This window comes from Bubalus bubalis, chromosome 13 (genome assembly GCF_019923935.1).
Source record: "Bubalus bubalis isolate 160015118507 breed Murrah chromosome 13, NDDB_SH_1, whole genome shotgun sequence".
In the NCBI taxonomy this organism is placed as follows: Eukaryota; Metazoa; Chordata; class Mammalia; order Artiodactyla; family Bovidae; genus Bubalus; species Bubalus bubalis.
The window spans coordinates 78,488,948-78,509,206 of NC_059169.1; the positions used below are offsets into that span (position 1 = coordinate 78,488,948).

The window sequence follows — 20,259 nt, forward strand, 5'->3', positions numbered from 1 at the left end:
CTGTAGTTGAGGGGAAAAGCTCGCCAAATCGACATGTGAGAAAATTTTAATTCAGAGTTGTGTGACATCAGAAGGACAATAGTAATTACTGTTTGTAATTATGACCCAGAGGCACTGTAGAGCCTAAAGTATTTTCTGAATCATCTAAGAGAAGTTTTCTAAAAAAAGTTCAATCTGGTTTCTTGTTAATTTAGTACTTAATTAGGTACTGTCATCTGTTCTAGCTGTTATTTCATATATTTGTTTCATCCCCTTCAATTAGATTGTCATTTCTTTGAGGGCTTTGGTCCACGTAGAGAGCGAGTACCATGTTACTTAACAAATGCAATATGGGTCCTTCAGGTTGACTGTGGAGGGGAAATCTCTCCATAAGGAGGGACAGCTGGACTTTTCAGTTGATTCTTCTGAGCTCTGTGAATGCATACTGCTTCTACCACAGGAGTGGGAGGGGTACCGCTCTCTCTATCAATATCATCCCTTTATTCCAGTCCCCTAGTACCTTTGAGAATAACCTGGAATATTAAATAAGACCTTGTAAAAGGCTTGGGGAAAATAATTACAGTTAGTAACCTGAAACCAAAGAGTCTAAATTACCATTACCAACATCAAGAGTATAACACAGGGATCAAGAGCCCAGATTTTGGAGTCAGACTCCCTGGGTTGCAATTCCAGGCCCACCATTCACTGTTCAACCTTGGGCAGGTTATTTAACCTCTCTTTTTTCTCAAGTGTCTCATTTTTCTCAAGTGTAAAAAGACAATAGTGCTACTTATAGAGGCGTGTGAGGATTAAGCAAACACTTCTACCAATGTCTGTACAGAGTAAATATGTGCAGACAACTAATATTATAACTGAGCACTTTTCATAGTCAGACACTTTATGTGTATTAACTCAGTCTTCACGTAGTGCCCTAATCCAGTGGTTGTCAAAGTTTTTGGTCTCAACCTCTTTATGCTCTCAAAATTTATTAAGATTTTTAAAGACTATTGAAAATTTATGAAGATAACACCCTAGCCTATGTTGTCAGAGCTCTTACTGGCCACAGAGATCTTGGCCTGATCCCAAGCCCACTGTAGCTCAAACACTGCCTTATAGGGGGGGTCCCCTCTCCTCTGGCTGGTTGTCAGTCACAGTTGTTGGTGACTGTGAGCTGGTCCCTTCTAGAGAGGTGAGTTGCCTTGAGGCATTATCCATGCATCTCAGACCCCTATATGCTTCTCTTTGACCACGGAGTCCATATATTCATATGCCTGTGACTATAGTCACCACTCACATGTTGATCTTTATCTTGCCCACAGGGCTTCCCTGGTGGCTCAGTGGTAAAGAATCTGCTCTCCAGTGCAGGAGACACAGGTTCAATCTCTGGGTCAGGAAGATCCCTTGGAAGAGGAAATGGCAACCTACTCCAGGATTCTTGCCTAGGAAACCCCGTGGACAGAGGAGCCTGGCGGGCTACAGTCCATGCAGTCTCAAAAAGTTGGACACAACTTGATGACTAAACGGCAGCAATCCTGCCCACGGCAGTGTTCAGCTGGGAACAAGAAGTACAAGTTAGGGAGGGTGGCAGTGGTAATCTTGTGGGATAAAGACACACAAAAGCCCAAGGCAAGTCAATATATAGAGCGATTCTTCAAAGCCATATTATTTTGTTGTAGTCAAAGAAAAAAAAAAAGAATAAATATGCATGTGCCTCACCAACCAGAATTGACAAATGTTAATCTTCTGACGTATTTATTGTAGATCTACTTAAATAAATGAAATAGAACATGACAAACAAGACTGAAGTCTCTCTAAGCTATGTCCTTTAAGAATTCATTTCACAGTTATGTTGAAGGATGGCAGTGAGGGAAGGGCAGGGAAGGACAGTTACTCTCTCCTCCTCCCAGCCGTTCAGCTCTCCCCAAGACTTGACTGTCCCATTCAGCAAACAGAAAGCTCAGTGTGTGCATAAATGCTCCTTAGAAGGCAGTTTAGCAGCTGATCTTTCCCCAGTCCACACCAAAACCACTTCCGCATCCCAATATGCCAATTGCATGCAGGACTCTTTTTGAAAGGAGTCCTGGAAACTGGTGTAGGGGTTCTGGAGGCCGCTGTGTTTCGGACGGCTTCCTGGGTGGGGTGGCCTTGAATGGCAGGGGCACAAGGTGAGGGGCAGGGTAGAGGTAGTACTCTTGGGGAAAGAGAAGTGGGCCAAGTGGGTGGTGCAGTGGTGGGGGAAGGCTGGAAGAATTTAAAGGCAGTAGAGATGGCATACTTTGATCTGTCCATCTCTCTCACAATTGCGTGTAAGAGAGGCTAGTACAGTCAGGAGATCAAATCAGTCAAAATCAACCCTGAATATTCACTGGAAGGACTGATGCTGAAGCTGAAGCTCCAATCCTTCGGCCACCTGGTGTGAAAACTGACTCACTGGAAAAGACCCTGATGCTGGGAAAGATTGAAGGCAAAAGGAGAAGGGGGCAACAGAGGATGAGATGGCTAGATGGCATCACTGATTCAATGGACATGAATTTGAGCAAACTCCAGGAAATGGTGGAGGACAGAGGAGCTGGGTGGGCTACAGTCCATGGGGTCTTGAAAGAGTCGGACATGACTTAGTGACTAAACAACAACAGCAAATTGGAAACTATGATTTTCTAGATCTAGTTGCATTTCGTGGGGATTTCGATGCTCCTTATAAACTGAGTTTCTGTGCACTGCCCATGCCTGTTCATTCTTCTTTTTCTGGCTGGAGTTATGGGGCCTTAGCAATGCCCACACAGATGACTTGGTCAAGCAAATTGGCAGTTGTCTGAGAGTCTGTAGTCAGGAGTAAGAGAGAGCACAAACAAGCCAGTCTTGCTCTTTTTTTCTTCCCAATCTCTCCAGCTACAGTAAATCAAGCTGCCTGACAATTTTTTTTCCTGCTGCATCTGAATCTAATGCCCTCAGCCTAGAAATTTCCATTATATCACTCAGCGCATGGCAAGAGCAATGGGTGTCTCTGATTAGTGAAGCTGAAGAGCAGAAATGAATCACTGGACCTTTGTATTCTAGAACATGGGTCTGGGATGAGTGAATGTAGGAGGTCGGTCAAAACACAGCCCTGGTGACTCAATTCTTAAATGATTTAAAATCAGCATAAGCCTGGGGACTTATTGTGAATAAATATCACCATTTAACAGGCAATAAGGAGAGGGGTGAGGTGGTTGGGCTAGGGAAGGGGCTGGGAAGACACCTGCTCCTGGTGATATTTTGCTCAGTTTCCCTCACTGTAAAATGAAGCCACATGTCATGATCTGCTCTCAGGAGGTTGTCATGGTGAGCCATATGATTTAGAAAGTGGCTGGCTGCTCTTACTAAGTTGCTTAGTTGCATCGGGCTCTTTGTGACCCCATGGACTGTAGCCCACCAGGCACCTTGGCTGTGGAATTCTCCAGGCAAGATTACTGGAGTGGGTTGCTATTTTCTCCTCCAGGAGATCTTGCCGACCCAGGGTTCGAACCCGCTTCTCTTACATCTCCTGCATTGGCAGGGGGGTTCTTTAGCGCCACCTGGGAAGCCCAAAAGTCAGGCTTCTCTGTCCGTGGAATTTTCCCCGCAAGAGTACTGGAATGGATAGCCATTCCCTTCTCCAGGGGATCTTACAACAAATTAAAGGCAACTTCACAGCATCAAGCATTGGGCTTTATACCATGCAAGGAGGAAATAGCAGATCTAGTCTCCAACTAAACTTCCAACCAGGGATGCAGGCATGACTCCCACTCTTCTCAGAAAATGGGAAAGGATATAGGGGCTCTTACGAGCCAACTGGAATAAAAGCTAGCACGCTCAACTTTCTATCATTTGAGGATCAGGTAGAGCAGGAGAGAATTCTAAGGACATCTTCAGAGTGGAAGAAAGGGCAGGAATTCACATAAACTAATAATAGGCTTAGAAGGACATTTAAAGGCTGCTGGATCCAATCCCAATCCAGATCTTCTACCCGACTCATTCCATCAGCTGATTGTCATGTCTTTGCTTAAAAGCTTCCAGTGACAAGGAGTTTCCACTTCTTAAGGAAACTTAAGAAGTGGAAACTCCTTAAGTTTGAAAAAGGAGTTGAAGGAAAGTTTTTTCAAAGGAAAAAACTCCTTTGAAAAAGAAGTTTTCTATTGAAAAGCGGAGACATTACTTTGCTAACAAAGGCTATGGTTTTTCCAATGGTCATGTATGGATGTGAGAGTTGGACTGTGAAGAAAGCTGAGTGCCAAAGGATTGATGCTTTTCAACTGTGGTGTTGGAGGAGACTCTTGAGAGTCCCTTGGACTGCAAGGAGATCCAACCAGTCCATTCTGAAGGAGATCAGCCCTGGGTGTTCTTTGGAAGGAATGATGCTGAAGCTGAAACTCCAGTACTTTGGCCACCTCATGCGAAGAGTTGACTCATTGGAAAAGACCCTGATGCTGGGAGGGATTGGGGGCAGGAGGAGAAGGGAACGACAGAGGATGAGATGGCTGGATGGCATCACTGACTCGATGGATGTGAGTCTGAGTGAACTCCGGGAGTTGGTGATGGACAGGGAGGCCTGGCATGCTGCGATTCATGGGGTCACAAAGAGTCGGACATGACTGAGCGACTGAACTGAACTGACTGAAGGTAGCTTTTCTTCCTTCAGTATCTTGCATCATTATAGATTGTTTACAGACTCTCCGTCAGGAAACATTGTTGCAATAAGCCCACTTGTCTCCTAAGCCATTCTCTTTGGATATGCCCAGTAGGTCTGGGTCCCTGATGAGGTGTGTCACTCAGCACTCTAGAGGGAGCCTAACCACCTGTGAGTGGCCTGGGTCACGCCCCCTTTTGTCCCACCCTCACCTGTGTGCTGTTCAGAGGGAGGTGAGGCAGGGAACCTGGTGTCGATGAAGGCTTGGTAGATGAGACAGGGCCCTGCCTTTTTAGCTTTAACCTCCACACTCACCCTTTTACCTTCTCTCTATGGGGGTTGTAGGCCTGGTTTTCGTGTTTGTGGTCATTGCAGAGTTGAACATTCTTCAGATGCTGGTTGACGATTATAGTCTACAGCTGAAACTCTTCCAGGTGAGTGCTGATAGGGTCGCAGCAGGTCGGGTGGTATGTCCCGGCCCCACACTGCATGGTTTCTGTAGTGCAGCGGTTCTGCAGGGCAGCCCTTGGGCCAGGAGCATTAGAACTTAGAACTGGGAACACATTAGAAATGAGAACTACGGTGTTGTGGCAGTCCAAGCAGCGGTTGGAAAAGAATTTCCAGACACAGAGTATTTTAGAAAAGAGAGAATTTATTGAAAACAAAGGGCTGACGAAGGTAGTGAGGGGCACTGCGAGGACAGTGGGCTGACTTCCTGACAGATCAGGGAGCGCGGACCCCTTTTGTGGGCTCGCAACCAGTTTTTATAGTCTCGGGACAAAGAAGATTCCAATGGGGAGGGGAGGCGTGAAGTCATGGTTGGGGGTCTTTTGGTACCCACTTGGCCTAAAAGAGACGGGAGCTGGCTGGTTAGGGACAGGATGGCTCATGGTTAACGTGGAGCTTGGCTAATTCTGGATTTATTGCCATACAACCTCTGCCTAGGGCTCCAGGTATAGGACCTCACCCCAATCCTGTTGTATCAGATATTTCTGGGCTGCAGGCTCAGTGATCTATTTTAACAAGCCCTCCTGGTGATTCTGATTTGAAACCCACAAATAGAGGGGATGCTGTTGCCTCACCGACCCACCCACATGTAGCCTGTGTGCTCATTCCTACCTACTGTAAGGCTGCCAAAGCCCCCGGATGGGTCCCTTCTTGCGAGAATTACCCCCAGCCTAACAGAAGCCTCCTTGTTATGGAAGGTAATGCAATGTACCCCCTTTTCTGTCCAGAAATCAATGACTGATACAAGGTAGGAAAGGCTGGCTTGTTGTTTCCAGAGAGGCCCAATCTGTGCTCCCAAGCTCCCATGGGACCAGGCTGAAACTGAGACCACCACTGTGCTGAAGCTCCCTTTCTCTGCGGTCTCCTGCTGGCTTCTCTCCTCTTCTGAGAGCATTTTCTCAATAAATGATTTTCACGAGAATCCGCATCACAAGCTGTGCTGCTCAGCAACTTGACTCAATCACCCATGTGAGTTAAGACGATCACCCAAGTAAAGGGAAAAATCCAAGGATTTATGAAGATATTTAAGAGTCCCATATGGGGACCTAAACATATCTAGATGATTAGGGGAATGTGCTTTTTACTAGCTTTTGCATGCAGACATGGCCTGAGAGATGCTCCGCCAGATGCACAGGGAGGAGCTCCATGGACAGAGTGGTGACCCTGAATTTCTTTAGTGCAGGGAGATGGCTGACCCAGTGCTCAGCCTTCTTGCTGGACTTCATGGGCTTGTTCTCACCCTCCAGTGAGGCTGGTGATGAAGGGCTTCTGGTAGATAAGCAGAACAAATCACAGGGAGGTTAAGTGCTGGCAGAGAGTCAGCTGCTGAATAAAATTGAGATTCCATTCCCACTCCCTTATTCACATTACCACCAGCTCAGCCTTTCCTCTGAGGTTCTAGTGACATTCTTTAGCAGCAAATCCTTGCCCCTCAACACTACTTTCCTAGAATTGATAGGGAGAAAGTTTGCCCAAATAGGCTTAATAAAATAAGGGCTTCCTCACAGATGGTGCACTGGTAAAGAATCCGCTTGCCAGTTCAGGAGACTCAGGAGACACAGGTTCAATCCCTGGATCAGGAGGTTTCCCTGGAGTAGGAAATGGCAACCCACTTCAGTATTCTTGTCTGGAAAATTCCAATGGACAGAGGAGCCTAGCAGGCTGTATATAGTCCATGAGGTGGCAAAAGAGTCGGACAGGACTGAGCACACATGCATGCCTGCATTCCTAGAAGTGACAGGGAGAACATTTGGCAAAACAGACAGACTCAATAAAATAAGAGGCTACTATTACATGTTAGCAGCCTAGTAGCATAGTTAGTAGCATGATGAGCCATCCGATGCTTTCATCAGCTTCACGGTTTGCTGTGTTTGCCTGGAACAAAGTGGAGGTTTGACAGTTATCTGGAGTCTTCAGGCCACGTGGCTCTGGGTATCAGTGGGGACTAAGACCACATCAAGTCTCTAGAGGTAGGGGGCTCACACACTTCTGGTGCTCACAGATTCCTACGGGGAGGGGTGGCGTTATGTCCCTTGTTCGGGGTTTTTTGCTACCCACTTTGCCTGGTGTGGAAACGGGAGCTAGTTGCTTAGGGACTGAGACAGGAAGATGGGGAGGGCCTCGCCTTCAGAAGGTAAGGCGACTTTACACATGGTCAGGCTGGGACAACTTCTGCCTCCTCTGAGCACTCATTTGACTAGCTGGGTGGATAGGATGCTGAATTTCTCGGTCCCTTCTGATGCTGGAGGCATATTTAGCCCAGACCCCCGTGGTGAAGTCTGTTGACTTGTAGATGCAGAGTCTCTTGGCTGTGGAGTGTAGCCACGACCTTTTGTGCTTGGCTCAGTGAATCATGCTATTCAGCAAGTGCTTTCATTGAATCCTCATTATGTACCAGACAATGTACCAGGTACTGGGGATGGAGAGATGAAAGACGCAGACAGTCCTTGATTTCATGGGTCGGCGGGGGCTGGTGGGGGTGGGCGGCATAGGTGAGGGACAGTTTGATAAGTGTTGAGGAAGCCCGCAGCTGGTGGCTGGGAGAGGAGCTGGCATGATCTGTGAATAATTCTGATGGATAAGAAGAAAGGGCTGGAGAAGAGGGAAAGGGTGGGGTGGGGAGAGAGGAAGAGGAGCTGAAAGTCACTGCAGGCAGTGGGACCAGGGAGCAGGGTGAAACACAAGCAGATTCTTCTGGCCAAAGTGCCGGTGGGTGTTGTGGTGAGAGTGGGGGGTGTAGGGGTGGGATGGAGTAGGGGGTGGACCAGGAAGGGACAGCGGCAAGGTCCAGTTTGGGGCCAGAGGCAGGGCCAGAGGACTGGGGGTCTGGGATGCCATGGAGCACCGCGAACTTTATTCAAAAGGCTGTGGGAAGTCAGGAGGGCAGTGATCAGAGGAGTGATGAAAGCAGATTTTAGAAAGGGTCTTCATGACCAGCATGGAGGATGAACAGTGGGAAGCCAGTAGTGAATCCAGGGTGAGCTGGTTGGAGACTCACGCTGCAACCCGGGAGAGAAGCGACGAGAGTGTGACTAAGGTGGTGTGCCTGCACTTTGGACCAGAAAGAGTTTAAAAATCTCAACTCCTCCTAATAGTAGCTATGTGACCTATGATGAGTTACCGCACTCCTTCAAATCTCACTTTCCCCATACGTAAGATGGTGACGTAGTGGCTAAGTTGTGTCTGACTTGTGACCCCATGACTATGGCCCTCCAGGCTCCTCTGTACATGGGAATTCCCAGGCAAGAATACTTCTGAAAAGAGCTTGGTGCAGTGCGTAAAACACAGTGATCACTAAAAACTGGAGTCCTTACTCTTATTCTTTTGCATCCATCCTGATTTGGATAGTCCCCCTAAAAGCAGGCACTGAAACAGAAACTTGAGTGCAGGAAGTTTGTTTGGGAGCTGATCCCAGGAAGCACACGTGACTGAGTGGGGAAAATGAGACAGGCGGTGAGAAAGTTCACTGATTGAGAAAGTTGCTACTGTGCGAACGACTCTCAGGGAAACTGTACAGAACACACTCAGAGTTGTCCTTCCAAGGGGTGGGAAAGCCAGGGTATTTATCCCCCAATGCCTGTCCCTGATGAGCTGAGGGCTGCCTCTGTAGGTCTTAAATCCCCGGTGCTTCCAGACTTCTCTGTACACAGTTTGAATAAACTTCTGTGGGCCCAAACACTGGTGGGGCCCCAAGCTCTCAGCAAAGTCTCAGGCCGCAGAGGCCAATGTCTGGGTGGAGACTCATATGGCAAGCAGAAGTGGAGTGAACACAGAGGGCTGCGGCGGGGATGTAAGCAGGGCCTCCTACCTGCTGCAGTGGAGTGAAGGAACAATTCAACAGTAGTTGGGAAAGGGAATCAATGGATCTTGGTGAGCAGAAGTAAGAAATTCAGTGGCATCTTAAAATGACTTTAGTGTTTGGTCTAAATACTTAAAACGACTTTAATATTTGGTCTAAATACCAAGTATTTAGCTTGGTCTGAAAAGTGCAGAGTTTAAAACAGTTGCCAGAGGGGTAGTTTTTGGTGGCTAAGAAGGGAGAATGATTTTGATTTGGACATGTTGAGTCTGAGGTGTCTTGAGATCTGGCCAAATGTCATACTGGATTGGCAAATGGAATTTTCCTAATTCCCCATTAAACTATGCAGGCTTCACTTTGATGTGTTGAAATTTCTGAAACAAGTTTTGTGGGAGCAAACCTCGCATTCTGCTGATAAGTGAAGATTTCCCCCACCCCCGCCGCAGAAGCACATTTAATCTGGTGGCTTAAGTGATGGCTTTTAAACCAGCCCGTTGTCTCTTTCTGCCTGCTGTTCTCTTATTAGGTGACTTTGAACCTGTTGGCGAATTCCACTGCAGATTATTTCCCTCTGAAGAAATGGAATGATAAATACTCTCTTGAGTTCTTGCATAGCTGTTTAAAACTAGACAGCATTTTCAAAGCTGGAATTGTTGCAAAGCACAGTGCCCCATCAAGTACTATATTACTTTGCTTCAGTTTGCCTTCAAAACTTATAGCATTCCAATTATCCTGTGGTTACTGAATCCAGGACTAAAGTGAATATGCTTATTTTCTAAAGTAGAAGTTTTAGATGATAAAAGCTTGTATTTGCCAAGTGAGATAAACCAGATATTTAGCTAATTGCGGCATGGAACTCTTCCTGATATTATATACACGTGTATTTCTTTCTGTCCATGTACATGTATATTTGTATCTGGAGACATGCATCCTGTTTTCGCTCTATTTCAGAATGTATTTTTCAATAGATGTGGAAACCACTTACATTTTAATTTTCTGAAGTGGTTTCTTTGATGGATATTTTATTATAGGAAGTGTAGGACATCCAAGTCAATGGGGCCAGACATAAAAAGTGAAATAGGTAAAGTCTGGCTCTAGTTCTCTTTCAAGGTGACCTCCCACGTCCCCAGGCGCCTTCCAGATCCCAGTGTTCACTGTGAAGGTAGTCCAGGGTTGTAGGCCTCCACCTCCAAAGGCAGATTTGTGGAACCATCACAAACACCGAGGGCTTGTGCGTTTTCTGTGATGTTCACTTTAGCCATACTTGCTTGTAGAGTGTTGCTTGTAGAGCCATACTTGCTTTAGCCATACTTGCATATCAGGCTCTGGTCTCCATAGTGAAAGCGGAAGAGACAAAGATTCCAAACCCATCTCTGAACAAGGCCAAGCATCCCGAATCTGTTTTCTCTTCCTGAGTGGATGGATGTATGTGTTAGCCGCTCAGTCCTGTCTGACTCTTTGTGACCCCATGGACCATAGACTGTCAGGCTCCTCTGTCCATGGGATTCTCCAGGCAAGAAGCCTGGAGTGGGTAGCCAATCGCTTTTCCAGGGGATCTTCCTGACCCAGGGATGGAACCTAGGTCTCCTGCATTGCAGATAGAGCTGTACTGATAGTTATAGTAGAGACTGGCTCCAGAGGAAGGCAAGGAGAGATGAAGGCAGGATGTTTCACTATAGGCCAGACACGGTCCTATGTGTTCTGCATGTATATTATCTCATTTAACTTAATAAAGCAATACATTTCCTCAAACATATGCTTGAGAATCAGCATTTCTCAAGAAAAAACAGAGAGCTTCTTTCCTCTAGCTCCTGTTTCTCTGAGAGTTCCTTTGGTGACTCTTAAATGTGTACCCTTCTCTCTCTTTCTTTTTGTTTTTCATTTAGACAATTTTAAGGGCTGAATTTCGTTTTAAATTTTTTTTTTTTAAGTTCCAAGCAACATCAGGTCTTGTAATGGTCATTCCTCTAGGGAAAGATAGGACAGTAAAGTCAAAGAGATTTTGAAAACGAAATCTGGGGGGCAGTGAAACAAGTTTGCAGAGCACAAAATAAGATAACAAAATAAGATGACAATGACACTATTTTGCTTTTGAAGGAGAAGAGCTGGCAAATGCATTCAGAGATTGGATGCTTTTAGGCTGCTAATGAGGGATTATTCATTTTTCTGCTCTGCATTTGAAGAGACTGGCTCAAGAAGAAAGCTTCAGATGTTGGAATGGGAGGTCTAGCTGGGGTCTGGCCACATCCAGCATTTTGTTCCAGGAGCTGAGGTCTGTCTGGGCTGTTTGAGCTCGTCAGGTGCATTTTCAGCTCAACTGCCAGCAGAAACCACTGAACTCTGCACAGGCCATGGGGAGTGAGGCGCTTGTGAGCGCCCACCCTGCTGTTCAGCTAGGAGCCACCATTGGTTTCAATTATGACTTCAACAGGCAGCTTTGAGGGCTCCACTATTCATTACAGCGCCTCACTCTCTATTATTAGTAATAAAGGAACACAGGCACTTCACAAATATAAAGCGCTAAACAATAATCAGGCAGTAAAGGCAAAGCATTGGGGCTGTTCTACTTAACTCTTTGTTTCTTTCAAGTTAAAAAGAAAAAAAAATTCATTCTTTCATTTTATTTTCTTGCCTTGAATAATATTGGTTAAATCTTATCCTGGCCACTTACTAGCTTTGTGACTTTTGGGTGTTTTACCTAAATTGTGTCCCTGATTCCTTGTTTGTAAATAATGATAGTTCCCATCTTATGGGGGATGTTTGAGGATTAAATGAGATAATTCGTGCAGAGGATCTTTGTAAGGAGCGCCACTCATATAACAGAGAAGGCAATGGCACCCCACTCCAGTATTCTTGCCTGGAAAATCCCATGGACGGAGGAGCCTGGTGGGCTGCTAAAGAGTCAGACACGACTGAGCGACTTCACTTTCACTTTTCACTTTCATGCATTGGGGAAGGAGATGGCAACCCACTCCAGTGTTCTTGCCTGGAGAATCCCAGGGACGGGGGAGCCTGGTGGGCTGCCATCTATGGGGTCGCACAGAGTCGGACATGACTGAAGAGACTTAGCAGCAGCAGCCACTTGAATAAAAGCTCATTCGGGAAATGTTAGCTCTCATTATTAATTTCTAATAAAATGAATGCACAGAGTATAAGACAGGTATAAGTCTTTAGTGTGTGTGTGTGTTTAAAAACCTTCATTACATACATTTTCAAACACAAATACACAAATAGTTTAGTATAAGTTTCTCCCGTCACACTCACATAAACCCAAGCTAGCACTGGCCATGACCAATATGTTTTCCATCTTGTTTCACGTAGCCTTGTGCTTTCTTCTAGAATATTTTAAAACACATCCCAAGCATCATTTCACCCATAAGTTTGAGTTTCTTTTTGATATTAAAATCCTTAATATTTAAGCTAAGAGCTTCTTGGGACTCTCTCATCTTAATCTTAAACCCCAGTTCTTAGAAGCTACAGCAGTTAGTAAAAGCTTTACAGAGGTTTGTTTAATTAGTGAAAGAACAGTCCAAACTCAGTTTTCCTCCACTTTTTAGTAGATGCTCCATAAACATTTGTTGAGTAAATAAATGACGGCAGGAATTTTATAGCATGCCTGATGTATATGGAAAGGCATTTGTTTTACAAAAGCAACCAATATACTTGACTGAGATGCCAATACTTGAAATCCCACAGGTTTAATGTTGCTGTGAACACTAATAATGCCCAAATAATTAGTACTTGAAAAAAAGTTTAATTCTGCTACTCAGATTATTTGTGAAAGCCTGACTGTAGGCAACTGTAGGAAAAGCAATTAGCAGATTCTTCAAACACATGACAAATCCTTTATTACTGTGCTTATAAGTGACACGGTTTACAGAAAACCAAATGTAATTAAATAACAATTGAACTTGAAATCTACCACAGACTCAAGATATACAAGTTATACTTGGCCAGGCAAAACTTCTCAAACACAAGGTTGTTTCAGGTGAAAGATAAATTTCCATTAAGTAATCCCAACATATTTTTTTTTTTTTTGTCTAACAGACAGTTCCTTTGGCAATAACTTCCACTTTAGCTTTTATTATATAAAAATATAACAAAATTTCATTATATACAAACATTACATTACACCATGTACAGGTTAAAAACACTAAGAAAATGGCAAGCCGCAAGGGAAATGAAAGTCAATAGCATGATAAGAAAAAATTAAATACTGCACACATTTCATAAAAATTACATTAACTACATTTTTGTTTGCAAATACCAAACAGTACCAATGTGATTGGAAATAGCTTCCAACAACTTCATTTTAAGGCACATCTTGCATATTTCTATATACAACACTGAAACCGGTCAATAACTTAGGACGTCTCTGGAGTGACCTGTGTATGAGTGACAACATGCAGCATGGGTTTACACATTTTCATTGGCTTCCTTCTTTGGGGACAGGTACCTGCCAGGGGGGGACTGATACAAGGGCACCCCGATCTCCTGCAAGTCTGGGAGCCTCCCTGGCCGAGGTGGGGAGAGCAGAGTGGCTGTTCTGTCATAGTCTCTGTGCAGCACCTTCTCGTAGACGCTCTGCAGTCCCACGGTCTTGGGCAGCTGGGCCTGGTAGTAACTGTCTCTGCGCAGAGGATCCCGGGGCAGGGACGTGCTCTTGCAGAAGGTTGACATCTGGGCTGGGGGGTGAGTCGAGGCGTGTGTACTGGGCCCTCCAGCGCAGGAGGGGCTCCAGCAGCGGTCAGAGTGGCCCAGGATCTTACACTCCGCGGTGCAGGCCCACAAGCCTAACAGAAAAGAGAAACACAAGGGAGAAACACAAGCACGATGGTTACTGAGGTTACAGGAACGGTCAGGGGCAGGGCGGCTGAGAAGAGAAGCGTGTAAGAAAATGAACGCCCTGGTTCTAGATCTGAAATGAACCCTGTTTCCTGTAAGGCCACCTTTATACGAACCTACCTACGCTTTAGGGAAGCAATAAATAAATAAATAAAAGAATCCCCCTTCTCAGCTAATAACCTAATAGGATGAGGGGTTTATTTAGGCGGTGGCGCTGTCTCAACGTGGCATTTTGGTATTCGCCGTTTGAGGCAGGCTGGAAACCGGAACTCAAGGACAGAAAAATACGGGGACGGGGGATCGGGGGTCTGGGAACCGAAATGCAGAAGAGAGACCCCGGCGAAAAGCAAGGGTGGGGCGGGGGGAGGGCGCGCTGAACCCGGCGTGAAGGAGGAGCCCTCACCGCTCTGCATGTGGTTGATGAGGTCCTTCTTCAGAGCGTCCCCGCTGATGTCGGAATCGCTGTCGTTGAAATCACTGTCCCCTTTCCCGCTGTCTTTGCCGCTGAACTTCTCCGCTTCCCGGCCGGAGATGGTGTTGAAGGAATGTCCCTTCCAGACAGCCACAGGGGGCGCCGGCTCCTTGCCGAAGCCGGGGGAGGCGCCGTAGGGCTGCAGCCAGGGATGCGGACAGCAAGCAGGGGTGAGGGTTGGACAGAAAACAAAACAAAACAAAAAAAAAAAACAAAACAAAACACAAGTGCGACAGGTTAGGCGTCTCCCGCTCACGCACCCCCAGGCCCTTCCAGTCCCTTCCCCCAGCCTGTCCGCGGAGCACCGAGCGCGGCGCCCGGCCGAAGGAAGGCCTCACCTCGGCGTGCGCGCCGCGGAGCCGCTGCTGCCCCTCGAAGTGACAGGCGCTTTCCCCGGTGGCACCGCCGCCCTCCGAGCCCGGCACTTCGGCCGCGGCGGCGACCGCGGGCGGGGGCGCGTCGGCCGCGGGGCTGCCAAAGGGCGCTTTGCCGCTGCCAGGGAAGGTGAGCACGTCGAACATGTTGGGCCTGGGCCCGGCTCCCCGAGCGGCCTCCTCCGGGGAGCCGGGAGCCGAGGCTACGCCGCCCGCCGCCCCGGGCCGCTCTTCCCGGCGGGGCCCCCCTTTGCGCACCTCCTTCTTGCGGCGGTTGCAGGTGGTGGCGATGGCGATGATGGCGGCCAGCAGCAACGTGCAGCTCCCGGCCAGCACGATGATGATGATCAGCGGCGTGTCCCACTGCAGCGCCGGCCCCGACGTCGCGAGCCGCGAGCCGGGCGGGCGAGAGCGCTCCGGGTTCCCCGCGCCTGCCGGCGACGCCAGCCCGCGTCCGCCGCCCGCCGTCACCACGAAGCTGACGGTGGCGGTGGTGGAGAGTGGGGGGCGACCGCCGTCGGATATGACCAGCAGCGCCCGGAAGACTCGGCCGGGCGGCTCCTGAGAGAGGTCGCCGGTGAGCACGATCTCCCCGGTGCGGCGGCCGATGGCGAAGGCTTCTCGCGGCTCCTGCTGCAGCAGGTCGAAAGCCAGCTCCCCGTTGGCACCCTCGTCTGCGTCCCGGGCCTGCACGCGCGCCACCGCCGTGTCCTTCGCTGTGCGCCCGGGGACCGCCACTTCCAGGGAACCGTTGGCGGGCGCCGGGTGCACCAGGATCGGGGCGTGGTCGTTCTGGTCCAGCACCCGCACTTGCACCAGGGCACTGCTGGAGAGCTGAGGGGAGCCCCCGTCGCTCGCCTGGATGCGCACGTCGAGCTGGCGAAGCGTCTCGTAGTCGAAGCTGCGCAGCGCGTAGATGGCCCCTGTCGCTGGGTCCACGGAGACGTAGGTGGACACGGCGCCCCCAGCCCGGCCCACCTCGGCCTCCAGCAGCCGGTAGGTGACCTGGCCGTTGCGGCCCAGGTCCGGGTCCCTGGCGGCCACCGTGGCCAAGTAGGCCCCGGGCGGGTTGTTCTCGCGCACTGACACCTCATAGACTGGCCGTGTGAAGAGCGGCGCGTTGTCGTTCTCGTCGCCCACGCGCACCGTGTAGGGCCGCACTGTGCGCAGCGGGGGCGCGCCGCGGTCCTCGGCCACCAGCGTCAGGTTGTACTCGGAGATGCGCTCGCGGTCCAGGGACGCCGCGGTCACCACCAGGTAGCTGCCTGCGTAGGCCGGCTGCAGCCGGAAGTGCTCGTGCCCGTAGAGGGCGCAACGCACCTGCCCGTTGGCTCCCGAGTCCCTGTCCGAGGTGCTGACCAGCGCCACCAGGCTCTCGCGCGCCGCCCCCTCCGGCACCAGCGAGACGGCGCCCGCCTCCGGCGTCCCAGGCCCGGTCGACGAGGTGGCCTCCGCTCCCCCAAGAGCGGCGGCGGCGGCGGGGAAGGGCGAGGCAGCAGGCGCGCCCGGGGCGGCCAGCGGGGTGATGGAGATGTCCGGAGCGTTGTCATTGACGTCGCGCAGGCGCACGATAACCTTGCAGGTGGCGGCGCGGGGCCCGGGGCCGCGGTCCTGCGCCCGCACGTCCAGTTCGTAAGTGTCCTGGCGCTCGTAGTCCACGGGCCCCGCCAGGGTGAGGCGGCCGGAGCGCGGGTCCAGGCGGAAGAGGCGGCGCGCCTCGGGCGGGGTGCGGGCCCCGAAGGCGAACACCACGTCGCCGTTGGGGCCCTCGTCGGGGTCCGCCGCGTCCAGGTCTAGCAGGAGCGAGCCCACCGGCGCGTCCTCAGCCAGCTCCACTTCCGCCACGGCACCCTGCGGGAAGGCCGGGCTGTGGTCGTTGGCGTCCAGCACGCGCACGCTGAGGGCGGCCGTGGCGGAGCGCGGCGGGCGGCCGCCGTCCTGGGCCACCAGCCCCAGGCTGTAAGTGGCCTGGCTCTCGCGGTCCAGCTCCTGCAGCAGCACCAAGTCGGCGCACTGGGCACCGTCCGCGCGCGTCTGCAGCTCCACGCGGAAGGGGCTGTGGGGCTCTGCCAGGCGCACGCTTTGCAGCCCGTTGGCGCCCACGTCCTCGTCCACGGGCACCTCCAGGGGGATGCGCGTGCCCACAGCCGCGCCCTCGGACACCTCCACGGGAATCTGGGCCCGGGGGAAGCGCGGAGCATGGTCGTTGATGTCCCTCACCGACACCTCCACGTGCACCAGCCGGAACTGCTCCTGGGAGAAGCTGACCACGTCGAAGGCCAGCACGCACTGAGGGGCCTGGCCGCACAGCCGCTCTCGGTCCAGGCCCGCGTCCCCGACGGTCAGCTGCCCGTCGCCCTCGCGCACTCGGATCAGCGAGCTGTTGAACTGCTTCATCAGGCGGAAGCTTGTGTCTCCGGACACTTTCATATGCAGGTCTTCGGCCAGGGTCCCGATGACCGTGCCGGGGGCATCCTCCTCGAAGGTGCTGTATCTCACAGTCTTGCTCTGGGCCACCGAGAGCACCCAGCAGAGGCTGAAGAGCTGCAAGGGGAAAAGGCAGGGGCTGCCCCCGCGCCTGGCTGGACTCATGCCGCCAGCTCCAAGCGCTATTCCAAAACGCTGAGCGAGCGATTTCCTCTGTGGTTTGCAGGTCCAGGCGTGAGCCCCAAGCTCCCGAGTGCACGCTTTTTTTGCGAGCCGTGTGCAGGAGAAGTCTGCAGGCTGCAGCTCAGAGGCTCCGGCGGGCTCGGAGGACGCGTGGATCCCGCCCACACTCAGCACCTTCCCCTTCCCTCTTCGGGCTGGAGCTGCACGGCTGTGAGCCGCCTCCGTTTTTATAGCCGCCGAAATGCAAATCACCCGAGCTGGGCAGCCAATGGCGGCCTGGCTCTAGCGCCGCCGCTACGCCAGCCCCTGAAGATCCCTTTACCGCGGAGGGGCTTAGAGGGGAAAACAAGAAAGGGAAAATAGAGAATCTTTTCCTTTGTTTCTTTAACTCCTTTGGCTTTTTTCATCTCCCGTCAGCGCTCTGCGTGCAGAGGAGTTGGCACAGGTCGCCGGCGTTACAGGAGCGGATGGTTCTGTTAGTTGTGCCCTCCTGTACCGGCCGCTTGAACAGAGAGCAATCGCACTGGGATTTCGCCCTCGTGGCTTGAGACCCCACACCCACTCTGTATTTTTTTTTTTTCACCCCAGAGGGTTTGAAATCGTTCGCGGCTCCCCCTCTCTCTTCAGACTTGCTCTGCCGGCTGAGGCTCAGTTCACCTTCTTTCCCAACTTCCCACGACGCTCGGAAATAGCCTCTAGATTGAGGAGCTCGAAGAATAAGGGGAAATTGATTTTATTCAAATTTGTGTACGCAATTGTGTTTTGCTCGTGTGAGCCCCGGTGATCGGAGCTGCCCCTTTCTTTTCAGAAAAGAGATCTGAGACGTGTTAGTATGCATGTCACTGTCCAAATGGCTTTCTTAAGCCCTGGGCGCTAGCAGGCAAGGAAAAAAAAAAGTTCCAAATAGGATTTAGCATAAGCTTCAGGAGATTTGGAAAGGTTTCAAAGATCAGACTGTATCAAAGGCTTATGAAGCCCTCGTTAGTAGTGGAAATAGAATGGCGTGGCAGGCGATCCCATTGGAGGCCCCAATGTCTGTATTATTTAACTGTGACAAGCTAAGGGGAGAGAAAGTTGAACAGTTTCCACAGCGGAGTTGGGCTAACTTGAATATAATGAGCAAACGCCACATGTATCCATTATGTTCCTCTATTCATCCCCAATCACTGCCATAACTCTCCTGCTAAACGGTGATGGGCGCTGAATTCCACACAATACCCAGCTCGTATTAAAGAGCATTTAGAGAACTCTCCCTCCTGATGCCTTGTTCCGCCTATTTAGAGGATTTTCTTTCTGTTCTAATAGGGCCACTCTGGGAAGCAATACTCATCCCGTTCCAGAAGAACAAAATCACAGCAGGACGCTGAAACCTGGCACGAACCTGGGGGAAACTTAACCATCTGCCTGTGAAAGTGTGGAGTTTTGGCTTTGCCAGCTCTGAGCTGGGCGGGGCGCCCCCCGGCTGGCCCCAGGCGTACGCTGCACCCGCAGGTATCCCCCCACCCCCGGCACCCCCGAAGATCTGGGAGATGGGCCTCCAGTCACCCACAAGACAGATTCTTACTGATGCTTATTGGAGAGATTTATTGAGCAGGGTGTGCAAATACACATGAAGGACAAGAGGTTAAAAACAAAAGTCACCCACAGGGAGTTTTCTTTCTCTATTTTTTCCAAGGCGAAAGACTTGATAAGCAGACTGGAGTTTGTAAACGTTTTTCTGAATCCTGATTATAGTCCTGCTGACATCCTATCTGTGTTTTCCTTCCCCCTAAACCCGAGGGGATGTATCTGGGGTCTTTTCAGAAGAGATACAGGAGTCTTCCCAGAGCAGGGAGACCGAGGAGCTCGGTGGGCAGTGAGGGTGACGGGGGCGGGGCTCTGGAGTTGCCCGAGAGCAAAAAAATGCAGCCCCAGGCCTCGTAAAAGCTCTTGAGACTTAGATGGGGTGCCCTGTGCCCCGGACCGTGCAGAGCGATCGTGCCTCTCGATTCCCTTCCCCAGCTGCCCCGTCCTGCTGGCCTAGGAACGCCAAAAGCGAAGAGGTTTTAGCATGCATCGGCGACGCAGCCGCGCAGGGACGCGGAAAGCGCGACGCCCCCTACCGGAGCCCGATTTCCAGCTTTCTCTTGCATTTTTCCCCTTCCCACTGCCAGTTGGTAGCTTGCTCGCTCGCTCTCTCTCTGCTCCGGCCCTGGAGAGATTTCTCGGAGAGGATGCACACTAAAACCCCTTCCCGGCTTCTCCCCGAGCCCGCAGGGCTCCCACCCCGGCCTGGGGGCCTGCTGGTGACCTCTGGCACTCCCGGGATCTCGCGCTCGCTCCTCGCCCCCTTCCCGGCCGGCACGGACGCCAAGCTAGCAGATTCAGAACTCGGCGGCAGGACAGCGGCCTCTCCCCTCGTAACCCGGAGAGTTCCGATCCGCCCCGGGCTGCTGCGGGGCGGCAGAGCCAGGAACAGGGGGAGGGGGTTGGTCGGGGGCGGATGGAGAGGGCACTGGGGCCCGAGTCACGGAGAAAAGATGTCTCCAGCGGTTCCCGTGAGTAGACACTTGCCCAGAGCCCGGCCGCCAGTGGCTGGGAGCCTCACCCCACGCCCGCGCCCCGCTGAGCCCCCAGCACTCTCGGTACAGGGCTGAACTGCGGGAACCCAGGGCTCGCTGTTTAAATTTGTGTCTGGGGCTTGGCTGGAGAATGGGAACTCCCCAATATTTTTAGTCAAAGCGCTTGCACGTCATGTTCCTTCTGAAGACTGAAATAAACAAGGGCGTGCAGGTGGTGGGGTCGGGGACAAGGGAGAAGAAGGAAAAGCCAAGGGGCGGGAGGAGGGGTATGGAGACGATAGGAGCCAAAAGCATCTCATCCGCGGCCGGTTCCTTCGCGGCTCGGAAGGGGTCTCGATCGCCGCGACGCCGGGGAGAGCGGAGCCGGGAGTCGGGAGGCCGGGAGCAGGGCGGCGAGCAGCTGCCGCGGCGGGCGCGCGGAGGCCTTTCCGAGCCGGCCGTGGGGGTGTGAAGGCACGCGAGCGGAA

The 20,259-nt window shown here is 51.2% G+C and overlaps 2 protein-coding genes across 4 annotated transcripts; one reads left to right on the forward strand and one right to left on the reverse strand.

Moving 5' to 3' along the window:
* Positions 1–12,755: 12,755 nt before the first annotated feature.
* Positions 12,756–18,488, reverse strand: PCDH8 (protocadherin 8). 3 transcript variants are annotated; one of them, XR_006543857.2, is made up of 4 exons: positions 14,880–18,488; positions 14,586–14,739; positions 14,179–14,386; positions 13,586–13,723 (listed from the first exon to the last, which is right to left on the reverse strand). XR_006543857.2 is itself a non-coding variant. In XM_025263058.3 (3 exons), the coding sequence occupies exons 1-3, from the start codon at positions 17,211–17,213 to the stop codon at positions 13,347–13,349; spliced, it is 3,213 nt and encodes a 1,070-aa protein (XP_025118843.2). In that variant the 5' UTR covers positions 17,214–18,470; the 3' UTR covers positions 12,756–13,346. The 3 variants fall into 3 exon arrangements, 2 of the variants coding, with proteins under 2 accessions (XP_025118843.2, XP_025118844.2); XM_025263058.3 differs by having other exon boundaries at positions 12,756–13,723; positions 14,586–18,470; XM_025263059.3 differs by lacking the exon at positions 14,586–14,739 and having other exon boundaries at positions 12,756–13,723; positions 14,880–18,469.
* On the forward strand, positions 16,117–19,868 carry LOC123328852. The gene is made up of 2 exons (XM_044926870.2): positions 16,117–16,253; positions 18,537–19,868. Exon 2 carries the CDS (start codon positions 19,172–19,174, stop codon positions 19,865–19,867), a length of 696 nt encoding a protein of 231 aa, XP_044782805.2. The 5' UTR covers positions 16,117–16,253; positions 18,537–19,171; the 3' UTR covers position 19,868.
* The last annotated feature ends 391 nt before the right edge of the window (positions 19,869–20,259 follow it).

Coding starts and splice junctions, on each gene's coding strand:
- PCDH8 (XM_025263058.3), bottom strand. CDS start 17,213: ATGAGTCCAGCCAGGCGCGGGGGCAGCCCCTGCCTTTTCCCCTTGCAG. Junction 14,387..14,585: donor TCCGCGGCGCGCACGCCGAG/GTGAGGCCTTCC, acceptor CCCTGGCTGCAG/CCCTACGGCGCCTCCCCCGG. Junction 13,724..14,178: donor CATCAACCACATGCAGAGCG/GTGAGGGCTCCT, acceptor CTTTTCTGTTAG/GCTTGTGGGCCTGCACCGCG.
- LOC123328852 (XM_044926870.2), top strand. CDS start 19,172: ATGGGGTGCCCTGTGCCCCGGACCGTGCAGAGCGATCGTGCCTCTCGA.